Here is a 13,029-nt window from a genome sequence, read left to right on the forward strand (position 1 = left end):
GGAATACAATTCACTCCATAACACAGGCCATTCTTTCCCATTCTAGAAAAAACAAAAACAAAAAACCTTCCATCTAAAGAAATACTCCCTCAGCTGTATAATACAGTTCCAGCTCTATCAGACATTTACTTCCCATCAAATAATCTGGGTTTCTCCACATTTCTTGGTCCCCTTGCTATAAGGTAGAACCTTGGGACTAATTTTTGGTAGGCAGCACTACAGGTCTAATGGACCAGTAGAGGCTGTACTATGAAAATATGGATCTAAAAAACAAAAGTAATTTTATTTTATTTTTTTAAAATTTTTTTTAACATTTATTTATTTTTGAGACAGAGAGAGACAGAACATGAGCAGGGGAGGGTCAAAGAGAGAGGGAGACACAGAATCCGAAACAGGCTCCAGGCTCTGAGCTGTCAGCCCAGAGCCCGATGCGGGGCTCAAAATCACAGACCGCGAGATAATGACCTGAGCCGAAGTAGGACGCCCAACCGACTGAGCCACCCAGGAGCCCCTAAAAGTAATTTCATTTTAGAGTCACCATCTTATAAGACTGACAACAAATGGATGATAATGCTTGTTTCAAAGAAAGCAGTTTCTGTGATACTCTGAGTTGCACGTTGTTCTCGTCCTCAGCTTTCGTCAATGGAGGCTATGAACAAACAGCTTTAAAAAGTCCATCGTGGCATTTACTGTAGGCAAACTATTTAGTACATCTCCAAAAATCTTTGCTTTCCCTGAGGGTCCCTCTTTACCTTTTGGTGATAATCCTGTAATTGACATATTTGTTTGTTTCATTTTTGGTTTTGTTTTGCTTAAAAGCCATATTTGGGGTGCAAGTTATACAACTAGACTATGAGCTCAGATGAAGGTAACAACTAGAGCTGTCTTAGCCATTTATGTATCCCCTCTGCCCAGAATAGGTGTTCAATAAATAAGCATTGAATAAATGAATGAGCCAACTTTACAGAGCTATGTAGCCTGAAAACCTCATTATTTTTCCCCAGATCTTAACTCTCTATTTTTGCTTGTATTTAGGGGTACACTTTCTCTAAATTATGAATGCAAATATTGTAAAAGTTGTGAAAATGTCTTTAATAAATATTTGGTTGAATGAATTATCTTGGCTGATTATAGTGTTTCCACAGGCCTGATTCTTTTAAATGATGCAATGCCAAGGACAGCCCTAGCAGGAGACTTGATACATTCATTCTACACCAAGTCAGCAGTCATCACAGAAAAGGTTGAAGCATCAGTTCTGAAAGTGTCAGTAAGGAACTTCCGGTGTCCCTAAAATCTTTCAGAGGTTATGATGTCAAACTATTGTCAAAGTGGTATTACATCATTATTTGTCTTTTTCACGCTTATTTTTTTTCATGGGCATACAGTGAAGTTTTCCAGCAATTACATGATGTGTGATATTGTAACAAACTGAAAAAGTTTCTATTGACCCTGTTAAAAAGAATCCAAAATGAAGGGCACAATCTGAATATACCCCTGGGACCAAACATTTATAGTCACATAACCAAAGTTTAAAACTGTCCTGATTTCCCTGAAATGCCAACTCTAACCTTAAATAAAACTTACATTTCCTTCAAATAAGCATGACTTTACAGCTTCCTAGCCAACCAAGTAAGAAGATATGCAAACAAATCAGCATATAGAGTGCTACTACCATAAAAAGAATGTAAGCTTCTAGTAACAAATCACAAAACAATGCACTTCCTCATTCATGCTTTATAAACTGAGCTGTAACTACTGAAAGCCATGCTTCCACCAGTTTTAGTTTTGAAGTCTCCCAGCTTATGAATAGTTTGTTTCTCTCTCAATAAAATATATCAAGTGAAATTCTCTGAAATTTCTTTTGACAAGCCAAATGTTAAAAAGACTTGGGAAAACCTAAAGCAAATCCACTCCTCTCACTAAATTTTTTGTTCTACAAGATTAATTTTACAAAAAACATATATTATTTACATTAACACTCATTTTACTGCAGTCATTGTTCATAACTATTTTAATTTATTTCCATTTTAACACAATAAATAGATATAACCCATATACATAAGCTCTTTGAGAGATCCTCAAAATGTTTAACACCACAAAAGTTTCCTGAAACCAAACAGTAAGAACCACTAGGGAAAGAATGAACTCCCACTTTTAAGAAGCTCCTTCCTGTATGTTGTGGAAAAACAAAACTAAAAACATATGTGTCCCCTTTCACTACCTCCTGGATCATTAGCTCCAGGAAACATGCATGACATCACAATTAAGCACCATTGTGCAATACAAAAAACTACTCAGTAGAATAAGGGGAATCTGAGTGGTAGCCACACAGATAGACAATTTAGAGATCTATAGATATACCCCCAAAGTATGTTTTCTCTTTTTGTTTCCATGCAACATTTACTCTAAGTCTAAAACAGAATTCTCTTCTGTCAATTCCTGGCTCCTGAGAAATTAGGATCTATATCTGATTCTCCTGGTACAATTCCTCATTCAGAGAAGTATCTGACATACTTCACTGGTGATCCTTATATTTCTGATGCTACTGCCCAGAGGTCTTTTTACATTAGGATATTTCTCAGAAGTATGGCCTTGCTCTGGAATGGGGAATATATTTCATAGTAAGTGCCAACTTTAATATATTGTTAGCAGTGGCTGGAACATTGTTTGAGAAGGATTCTGAGGCATTTCCAGGCTTAGCAAGACAAATGCTATAATTGATTAGTGGTCTACTCTAGGTCCTAAAAGGAAGAGTGTTAGCTTATGTGCTGTGTATTTGCTGACCAAATGAAATCAATTGGAATTGCTATGGTCAAACAGATATAAGGAAGACATTAAGTGTTTAATCCATGTAAAAATTACACAGGGATATAGTTACTATGATGATTAATAACAGATATCAGCAATAGTATTTGTCTTATAAACACAGTCAATCTGCTTAAAACATGAGCACAGATTTTAAGATTCAAAGAAACAAATCAATTTAAGAGAACACAAGAATTGCCGTAAAGATTTGTAATAACATACACTGTGCATCTATATATCTGAAGACATTTTTACCAACTACTCTTGATTGGAGTACCTTTAGGAGCTTGACCAGATCTTACTTTCTGAAACAATCTCAGAATGGAATTTAAAAGGGTGAATATTAGGTATACCAGCTGTGGCTCTTCACAACTTCCAGATGTTATCACTGCTGCTACTATAAAGTCTTCAATCTCTTTACAACATATATCTTGTTGGTGTAACTAATAATTAATACATGGAGGAAGAAGAGGAGGAGGAGAAAATTGAGAGAGGAGAAGGAGCAAGAGATAAAGAAGAAAGATATCAGACAGAGAAAGACACATCCTATGTTATTTCACATACATGTGGAATCTAAAATAAAACAAACTCATAGATATAGACAACACACTCGTCAGTTGCCAGAGGTTAGGTGTTAGACGTGGGTGAAGTAGGTGAAAGTGGTGAAAAGGTACCAAGAAGAAGAAGAAAGACACAAATCATTTCTGGAGATTTGAGCCAGTGTGACTTTTTGTTTGGAGGAAACACAGATACTATACATTTCTTTAGAATGTGTCCCTATGACTATTAACTCTACATACCATTCTACACACCAGTACCTTAGCAGTGATACAAACTGCCAATATAGTCCTTTACATCATATTTTGTTGATAAAATAGAAGAATTTTAGCTTCTTTGAGAACAATGTCCAAGCACTGACAAGAACACTAACTTGTTCCTTTCCGAATTGGACTTTTTGTCATTTTGCCTGGCAGTTATACTGTGGAGAAGTGTACTCAGCAAAGCAACTGATGCCTGGAGCTAATACGTCTGGCTCTAAATACAGCACTGTGAAGAAATGGCGGGACAGGGGGGGAACAAAACCAGAAAAGACTAATATAGAATTCGTTCCCTTGGAAACAAAAGACTACTTAGTGTTTTTGGGAATAAATATATATATTTGCAGAACAAGTTTCACAAAAATGTGGCTCTAAAATGAAATTCTGACAATATAGTCACAACACTAGTGAGGAGTAAGGGGAGCATAAATAGATAAGTAATTTTATAGTTTATAAAGTACATGCATTTGACTCCATAGGTCAGACTACAAAGGTTATGTACCAATGATAAAGTGATGTGAAGCAGAAGGGATGCCAGTTATTGCTTTACTGATAAAGATGAAGGGTCACAATGAACAAAAACTTGCTCCCCCATCCAACAAAACCTACAAATATCAAAAAAGAATTTTAAATCTCATTTTGGAAGGAGAATAAAAAGAAAAATATAGGAAAGCAAAAAAATATTCTAAAATAAGTTATTAAATAGCTTTGTAGGATTTTGATAAAGAAAATGGTGATTATTATGGAACAGCAAAAGTTCTTTAAGAGTAAGTCTTGAAAAGTTTTTTCCAAGACTGATAAATTTCAATTCTGGAATTCCATAAACAAGTTGGCATTCCACCATCTTCCCCTAAACAAAAGGGGAAATATGGTATGTAAGACAATCATATTCAAAGGTATGTGTTAACTCTATAAAACTAATGAATCAGACTTTCAGATGTCCCTAAAGTTCCCTCTAGCTCTAAAATTTTTTGAATCTAGAATCCTAACATACCAGTGTCACCAACTTATCACAGACTATATCCTTGTTTCTCTCTTAATCAATTTTGCTATTAACTAGAATAAAAAAACTTAATTATATTTTAAAAACTTATAGATGGCAGGTGATGGCAGAAATAACAATGTTGCAGGACATTTAATTTTGGAAATAATTTCAACTAGTTAGAACAGTTTGCTCTTCTTGGTACACCCATGGTAAAAGACTGGCATATAGTAGATCTCAAATACTATTTGTTGAAATAATAAATGAATGAATGGGTCAAAGCTAACAAGGTGAAATTTATCAAATTAAATTTAATTTTTTCAGATACAGAGTTGACTAAACCTAGTTTGATAGCAATTTAGATACAGTTCATTACCAGCTCAATTTAAGCCAAGAGTCCAATTAACAGAAGTATAATATCTAGGGAAATTAATCTGTCATCTGCTCTATTCAGACTGTGTGTAAAATACTAAATTCCTCTGGGCATCACTTTCAAAAGCTAATACTGGCGAACTAGAGTTCAATAAGAGAAGATGGCCAGGATATCTAGAGGTCTGGAAATTCTTTCAGGAGATCTAATGAAGGATCTTAGATGCTAAACTTAGAGAAAGAAAACAAGAGGGACATACTGAATATCTGGAGAGTGGTCATGGGAAAGATATATTAGAGTCATTCTGTTGACTCAAGGAAAGAATACGGAAGTTACAAAGAAATAGATCTTGCTTTAGTATAGGGAAGGAATTTCTGTTAAATCTGTCCCAAAATGAATTAACCTACTTTGCAAAGAAGGGAATACTTCATCACTTCAAGTGGTCACACAAAAAGTACATAATCTGCCAGGGCCTTGCAGAGAAATTATTACTGTGGGTGGATACTAGCATGAATGATCTGAAGAGGCTTTCCTGCCCTAATACGCTGTGATTCTATGGTCCCTGCGTAATTGCTGCCTACCTCTTGAACATTATTGTAATCTCTCTTTTCACTGACTTATCTTCTATTCATTTAATACTTGATCAGTTCTTTGTTCTTGCTCCTATTATTCACATTTGTTCCTGAGGTATCCTACAATCTAACTTCCGTTGCTATCATAGCAGGAAAAAAAAAATCCCCTCTTAAAAGTCATAACCTCTTTGCTCTAATAGTCAATGGGTTTGCATTTATTTTCATTCTCTTTGACCCCGTAGAGGTATTGTTAACTATTCCACCCTCTATACCTTCTTTGCTTCCCTTATTTCTAGTTCTTCAATTTCATCTTCTTTTTTCTGACCTTTTGGCTTTTCTTTCACCCATAAATCATAGTAGCTTCCAAGGGTATTGATGCTTTCTATGTATAAGATTGAACTGCCATCTTTGATGGTGGTATCAAGGTGCTTGTTAAATCCCTAACTACAATAAGGTAATATCAGTGACAATATTAACACAATATCTTTGTAATTTCTCTGCAATGACTTGGTTAAGAATACACATTTTGCAGTTGCTTGGGTTTATTTTCCTAGTTGAGTTGGAAAAAGTACTTCACATTTTATTGTTTTATTTTCTAGTAAACAAAGAAAAAGTCTTCAAATTTTATTAAAAGTATGGTTTACCTTGGAGGAATTTTACAGGATCACATCTCATATCATCAAAGAAACCATCAATCCACATTACAAATGTTAGAATATTTTATTAGCCTTTGAATTTAAAATGAATCTGAGGATGGTTTCTCAATCATGTACCTAGTGTAGCATCCGTACACAATCATGTACCTAGTGTAGTGAAGGACCATGAGTCCTTCCCACATAATATACGTGTCAAAAATTTGACGTTAAGTCTGTAGACACAAGCTGTTAGAAAGGTTTTTTTAGAGAAATGAAGCTTTATTTTCCAAGTCTACATACAGTTTGTTCTTAAGAGGAATCTCTCATCTCTTATTCAGTAGCCACTTGTACTGTTTACCATTATCCTTATTCATACATTAGATTACTTAAAGCTCCTCTACTCTTTATCATGATGTTAGCCAACATTGAAATAGTCCCCTTTCATTCTTATTCCCCACTCAAAATAACTGACACTGCAGTTAAGTTATAGTTGTTAGGTGCAGATAGTTGTTTTGAGTCTCATGATTTCAGAGTGAACAAATGTGTGCCTTTATCAAAGATTGAAACCAGGACTGTCCAATAGAGCTCTTGTTGAAGATGAAAATGGTTTTCTATACTGTTCCATAAGATAGCCATGAGCCACATATGGCTATTGCACATTTGAAAAGTGGCTATTGTGAATGAAGGACTAACTTTTATATTTTATTTAAAGTTTTAAACTGTTTTTTAAGGGCAGTTTTAGGTTCATAAGAAAATCATAAAGATGTCCCCTAGATTCTCTGCACCCACACATATGTAGCCTCTCCATTATCAAAATCCCCTCACCAAAGTGGAACATTTGTTATAAATGATGAACTTACATTAATACATCATAATAACTCAAAGTTAATTGTTTACATTAGGGCTCACTCTTGGTGTCCTACATCCTATTGGTGTGGACAAATGTATGATAACAACACACGTCCATCATTACAATATCATAGTGTTTTCCCTGCCCTAAAAATCCTCCAGGCTCTGCCTATTCATCCCTCCACCTTCCCCAACCCCTGACAATCAATGGTCTTTTTACTGTCTTTATAGTCTTGCCTTTTCATAATGTCATATAGTTGGAATCACACAGTATGTAGCCTTTTCAGATTGGCTTCTTTTATTTAGCAGTATGCACCTAAGGTTCCTCCATTTCTTTTCAGGACTTGATAGCCCATTTCATTTTAGTGCTGAATAATATTCCATTGCCTGGATGTATCATAGTTCATTTATCCATTCACCTACTGAAGGAAATCTTAGCTGCTTCCAAGTTTTGGCAATTATGAATAATGATGCCTTAAATACCTGTGTGTAGGTTTTTATGTGGACATAAGTTTTCAACTTCTTTGGATAAATACTAAGGAGTGCAAGTGTTCAATTGTAGAGTAAGAGTATTTTTATATTTCGTAAGAAAGCACCAAACTTTCAAAGTGGTTGTACCTTTTTGCATTCCCACTAGCAACAAATATGAGTTCCTATTGCTTCACATCCTCATCAGCATTTGGTATTGTCAATATTCCATATTTTGGTCATTCTGATAGTTGTGTAGTGATAACTTATTTCAATTTGTGTTTCTTTGATGACATGATACAGAGCATCCTTTTATAGGTGGCTCTGCCATCTATACATCTTCTTTGGTGAGATGCCTGTTAAGGTCTTTGGCCCATTTTTTAATTGGGCTCCTTGTTTTCTTACTTTTGAGTTTTAAGACTTCTTCGTATATTTTGATAGCAGTCCTTTATCAGAAATGTCTTTTGCAAAGATTTTCTCCCAGTTTATATCTTGTCTTCCATTCTCTTGACTTTGACTTTAGCAGAGCAGTTCTTAATTTTAATCAAGTCCAGCTTATCAGTTCTTGCTTTCATGCTTTGTGCCTTTGGTATTGTATCTGTAAAGTCAGTGATATATCCAAAGTCATCTAAATTTTCTCCTGTTATCTCTATGGGCTTTATAGTAGCATTTTACTTTTAGATCTATGATCCAAATGTAATTTTCTTTTTGAGAGAGAGAGTGCAAACACAAGCAGGGGAGAGGAGCAGAGGGAGAGAGATAGGATTTCAAGCAGGCTCTGTGCTCAGTGCAGAGCCTGACGCGGGGCTCAATCCCATGACCCTCAGATCATGACCTGAGCTGAAATCACAAGTTGGACAGTCAACCCACTGAGCCACGCAGGCACCCCACTCCAAATGTAATTTTTATGAAGGCTTTAAGTTTTGCATCTATAGTCATTTGTGTGTGTGTGTGTGTGTGTGTGTGACTATCCAATTATTCCAGTAACATTTGTCAAAAAGATTGTATTTTCTCCATTGTATTTCTTTTGTTCCTTTCTCAAAAATTAATTGACTATATTTATATTGGTCTATCTCTGGACTCTCTATTCTATTCCATTGATGTATTTGTCTATTCTTTGACAAATACCACATTATCTTGATTAGTGTAGTTTCATAGTAAGTCTTAAAGTCCAGTAGTGTCAGTCCTCCAAGTTTGTTCTTCCATATTGTGTTGGCTATTCTGGCTATTTTGCTTCTTTATATAAACTTCACAATAAGACTGTTAATATCCACCCAACAATTTGTTGGGAAATTGATTGGGATTGTATTGAATCATAGATCAAGTTAAAGAGAACTGACATCTTGAAAATATAAGATTTCCTGGAGTTTTCCTATCCATGAACATGGAATACCTTTCCATTTATTTAGTTCTTCTTTGATTTCACTCATCAAAGTTTGTCATTTTCTTCATATAGATCTTGTACATATTTTGCTAAATTTATGCCTAAGTATTTCATTTTTGGGGGTGCCAATGTAATTTTGGGCATGCTAGTTGTATTGTGTTTTCAATTTCAAATTCCACTTGTTCATTGTTGGTATAATTTTATTTAATTTTAATTAACTTTACTTTAAATAGCTTCATCTTGCTAGTGGCTACCATTTTAGTCTAGGATCTAAAAAATACAATCAGTAATTATTCCTTTTTTTAGGAATTATTGCTTTTTAGGAATAAATGTAAATGTTATTACTATACCAAAGTAAAATGCTGCACCAAAACAGTTACACTGACTTGTTCATTTAACCTATACGGAGTATACCAGGGTACTATGTACCCGATGTCATACTAATGCTAAGGAGCACCGAGGAGCTCAGACTTAGAGACGTAGTAAGTAAAAATTGCAATGTAGTTTTGCTTGCTATTAGAGACAATAATAGCATTTAGCTACTAGACACCATATATATAATTCCTACAATAATTGTAGGAATTTAAAAAAAGGCTTCATTGAAGAGTTTTATTTAATCTGGGACATCATGGAAAAATAAGTTACAAAATAAATGGGGGCATGGTGCAGTGAGGAATAGGACAGGCATTCCAGAAAACATACTGAAAGGGTTTGGTGTGTCTAGGCCACAATCCACATGTGGTGTGCAGCAGCTGATGCTGCCAAAAAGTAGACTCCAGGCTGACAGAGTCCTATATAGTAAGTAACAAGTTTGGATGCCAAGTGATCACATGGTATGCTATATTTTCCCTATTGTTCTACTTTTTATAGTTTATATTAAGTACTAAAAAAAATCTGCTTCATTAGATTTATAACTTGTTTATGGCAAGATCATATCTGCCTTACCAACCAATGTAATCCATGGTATCTGATAGAGAATGAGTACTTCAGAGTAAATTACTTCAGAGTAAATACCCACCTTTTACTGATTTCAATGCAGAGTAAAGCAAAATAAAGGTGCCCTTTGCTTCCTCCGTTTCATCGGTAGCTATATATGCATATTATCATATGTTCCTATTTCATTACTTGATAGAGCCAATATTCCCTATAGGAGAAACGGGAAAGAATGACATTCTAAATCTAGAATAACAGGAAAGCAATTCCCAATCTTTAACGGTACCCAAATTAGTCATCTTTGTGCAAAAAAATAGAGTACCTACCTTCAGTACTGTCTCCCATTTGTCACCCAAAAGGTACAATTGCTCTGTGTCCATATAAAAATTAACATAATTCACTACGGACTGCTCCTTAATAGCCAGCGAAGAAGACATACTAATCGCAGGCACAGGCACATCTCCTCCCCTTTCCTCCCCCAAAAACAAATGAAGGGCACAAGAAAAATAAAAGTAGTTAATTTGATCAACACTGCTCTTAAACACTATTGACAATACAAAAACCTAAAGTAACACTTTACTAACTTGAGCCCCCCTGCATCCCGCCTGCCATATTCCAGGAACCTAGCCACCTGGCTCCCAAACAAGGCCCTTCCGCCTCACAACAAGCAGGACGCTCCCCGCCACGTGAGGTGGGCGGGGCTGAGGCTGTTCCGGCCCGTCCCTGCCGGAGCGGGGCGCGCGCGTTCGGTATCTGCGTCGGGGGAGGAGTCTCTTGTCCCTCCGCGCGGCCCGTTCCGCCTCGGCTCCCGCTTCCTTTAGGCTGACGTGTCGGCAGTTCTTCGGAACCTCTGCGAGTAGGGCCGGGATGGCGGACGCCTGGGAGGAGATCAGGCGGTTGGCGGCTGACTTTCAGCGGGCGCAGTTCGCCGAGGCCACACAGAGGTGCCTGACCCTCCCTTTTCGTTGCAGAATCCAAAATAGCCCCTGGGTAGTCACGCCGAGATCTGAGGCCGCAGATCCCTGGCTCTGGACCCCGCACCTTCCCAGGCCGTGTCACCGATTTCGCCCTCACCTTCCTCCCCGAGCCTGGATTGCAGTTCCAAGTATAGTTCCCAGCTTTGAAACCCGAAAGCTACTACGCCCCGGACCATCCCCCGCCCCCAGCCATGCCCCAGCCAAGAGCTGCCGCGCCCCGCCCTCTTGATGGCTGAAGCTGTTGATTTCTCACTGTCTTAAGAGTGTCCCTCAGATCCTTATTTACCCAACCCCCTATGGCATCATTGATTATATGCACTTCCTGACTTAGAATAAGCTGGAAGGGAGAGGCAACAACAAAATGCAGTACTTTGTAAATGCCGTGTTGACCCTTTAAACATTTTGCCTTTTTTGTCCACCAGGAGAGTGTGCCAGGCCAGACCCATGGTCCCATCCGTCATTTTTAAGAACTCCCGGACACTGACATTTCTTGCAAACCCACCAACCTTGGCGGGATTGTGTCCTGGGCACCCTAACTCTGCTTTTTAATATTACAGAACACATAAACAATGTTGATAGAATCCTTTTTTATCCATTGACTATCTCTTACTTCGATGTTTTTGTTCCCAATGGGGCTTGAAGACCTTAATCCCTTAATACTGTATTTTGTAGTACTGAGGGCAAACTAGGGCACATACTTAAGAGCTTGGATAACAGTTGCAGTCATGGTTTTCCTAGGCCATATCCCCTGCCTACAGACCAATAGTAGTAGGCAATTATACACTTAAAGAAAATTCCGGTTTGTTTGGTTTTGGTTTTTTTACTGAACTTAAACTGGGAATTGAAGTAAAAGTAGGGCTACCTAATTTATATGTGCTACCTAAATTATATGTACTAACTTTTCTATTCAGATTTGAAGGGTACAAGCAGGCCTGTAGGAGAGAGCAGACTTGAAATTCTGTAATAGAATGGTTTGTACCAGTTAGGTACATGATTTAAGTTTATGTAAACCTGCTTACTCCCAAGAGGTGTGTGTGTGTGTGTGTGTGTGTGTGTGTGTGTGTGTGTGTGTGTGTGTTTTAACACATTGAATCAGTATGGTTATACTAATCAAAGGTACAGATTTTGTAATGTAAATCTTAGTGACTCTTTACCCAAACTTTTTTTAAAAGTTCATAAATTGTTAAGTTTGTTAAGCACCAAATGTATCAAGTGCATTTTAAAACTTCTTGTTTTCCTCAGGTTGTCAGAGCGGAACTGCATTGAGATTGTGAATAAATTGATTGCTCAGAAACAGCTAGATGTAGTTCACACACTTGATGGGAAGGAATATATTACTCCAGCCCAAATTAGTAAAGAAATGAGAGATGAGCTACATGTCCGAGGAGGTAAGTAATTCCTTAGTTTTTTTTCTTCTGGTTATTTGGAAGAGGGAAAAAACTTATAAAACATAACTAATAAATTATTTGAAGGATGTGGGACACTCTTCTCAATTGTTAATATGGAAATCAGCGTTAATGTTTTTAATAGCTTCAGGTAAAGATGATCATATAATTTAAATGAAGTCAAATATCGTCACTTTACAAAATAGCATCTTTTATTATTTTGAGTTATGTGTTCTGTGTGTGAATTAATCAACTGTTCCTATTCACAGTTCATGAATTTATTGCATGACGCAGGGGAGGGTACTTAGCTGTCTATTATCAGGTGGTAATTATGAAATGAGAACAGAGATTTTGAAGGATTATAAATTGTTGAAAATCAGAGCTATACTGCCATTTTTTTAAAAAACTTACCTTTAAGTATTTGCAGATTAGGAAACGATATGGTGCTATACCTGTATATCATGGGAAATGCAATTATAAGCATATAAAAAAGTTTTTTTTTCTTTTTTTTTAATTTGAACTACTGAGCAAATTTGAACACTTTGATTAAAATATAAGCAACTATGAAAACAGCTCTTCATTAGATGTTATCAGATATACCCTTGGTGTTGGTTCATCTTCCTCCATATTGCTAATAAAATATTAGCTATAATTTGGAATACTTGACAGACTTCGTTTGCCAATACATGGAAATCTACTCATTCCAAAAATTTTTTTAATGAGTTCATCTGAATTTAATTGTCAGTATCACTTTGGTACAATAGATAAATTCTGCCAGGGAAGTCCATCTTAAATCCATAGATCTGGCCAAATTGTGTATCAATCAATTGATGTTCGTTATTGGCCTAATG

At 36.5% G+C, this 13,029-nt stretch overlaps 1 protein-coding gene and 1 long non-coding RNA gene across 2 annotated transcripts in view; one reads left to right on the forward strand and one right to left on the reverse strand.

Moving 5' to 3' along the window:
• Positions 1–7,860: 7,860 nt before the first annotated feature.
• Positions 7,861–10,437, reverse strand: LOC102954381. The gene is made up of 3 exons (XR_445416.2): positions 10,143–10,437; positions 9,902–10,027; positions 7,861–8,097 (listed from the first exon to the last, which is right to left on the reverse strand). It is a non-coding gene; the product is annotated as an uncharacterized LOC102954381 (long non-coding RNA).
• A 181-nt stretch (positions 10,438–10,618) lies between these two features.
• Positions 10,619–13,029, forward strand: part of UFL1 (UFM1 specific ligase 1) — a 33,257-nt gene continuing 30,846 nt past the window's right edge. The window contains exons 1-2 of the mRNA XM_007084913.3: positions 10,619–10,760; positions 12,036–12,181. Coding sequence (XP_007084975.2) covers positions 10,684–10,760; positions 12,036–12,181 — 223 coding nt within the window. The 5' untranslated portion in view covers positions 10,619–10,683. The remainder of the gene's footprint in view (positions 10,761–12,035; positions 12,182–13,029) is intronic.

Source organism: Panthera tigris, chromosome B2, assembly GCF_018350195.1.
Source record: "Panthera tigris isolate Pti1 chromosome B2, P.tigris_Pti1_mat1.1, whole genome shotgun sequence".
Taxonomy (NCBI): Eukaryota; Metazoa; Chordata; class Mammalia; order Carnivora; family Felidae; genus Panthera; species Panthera tigris.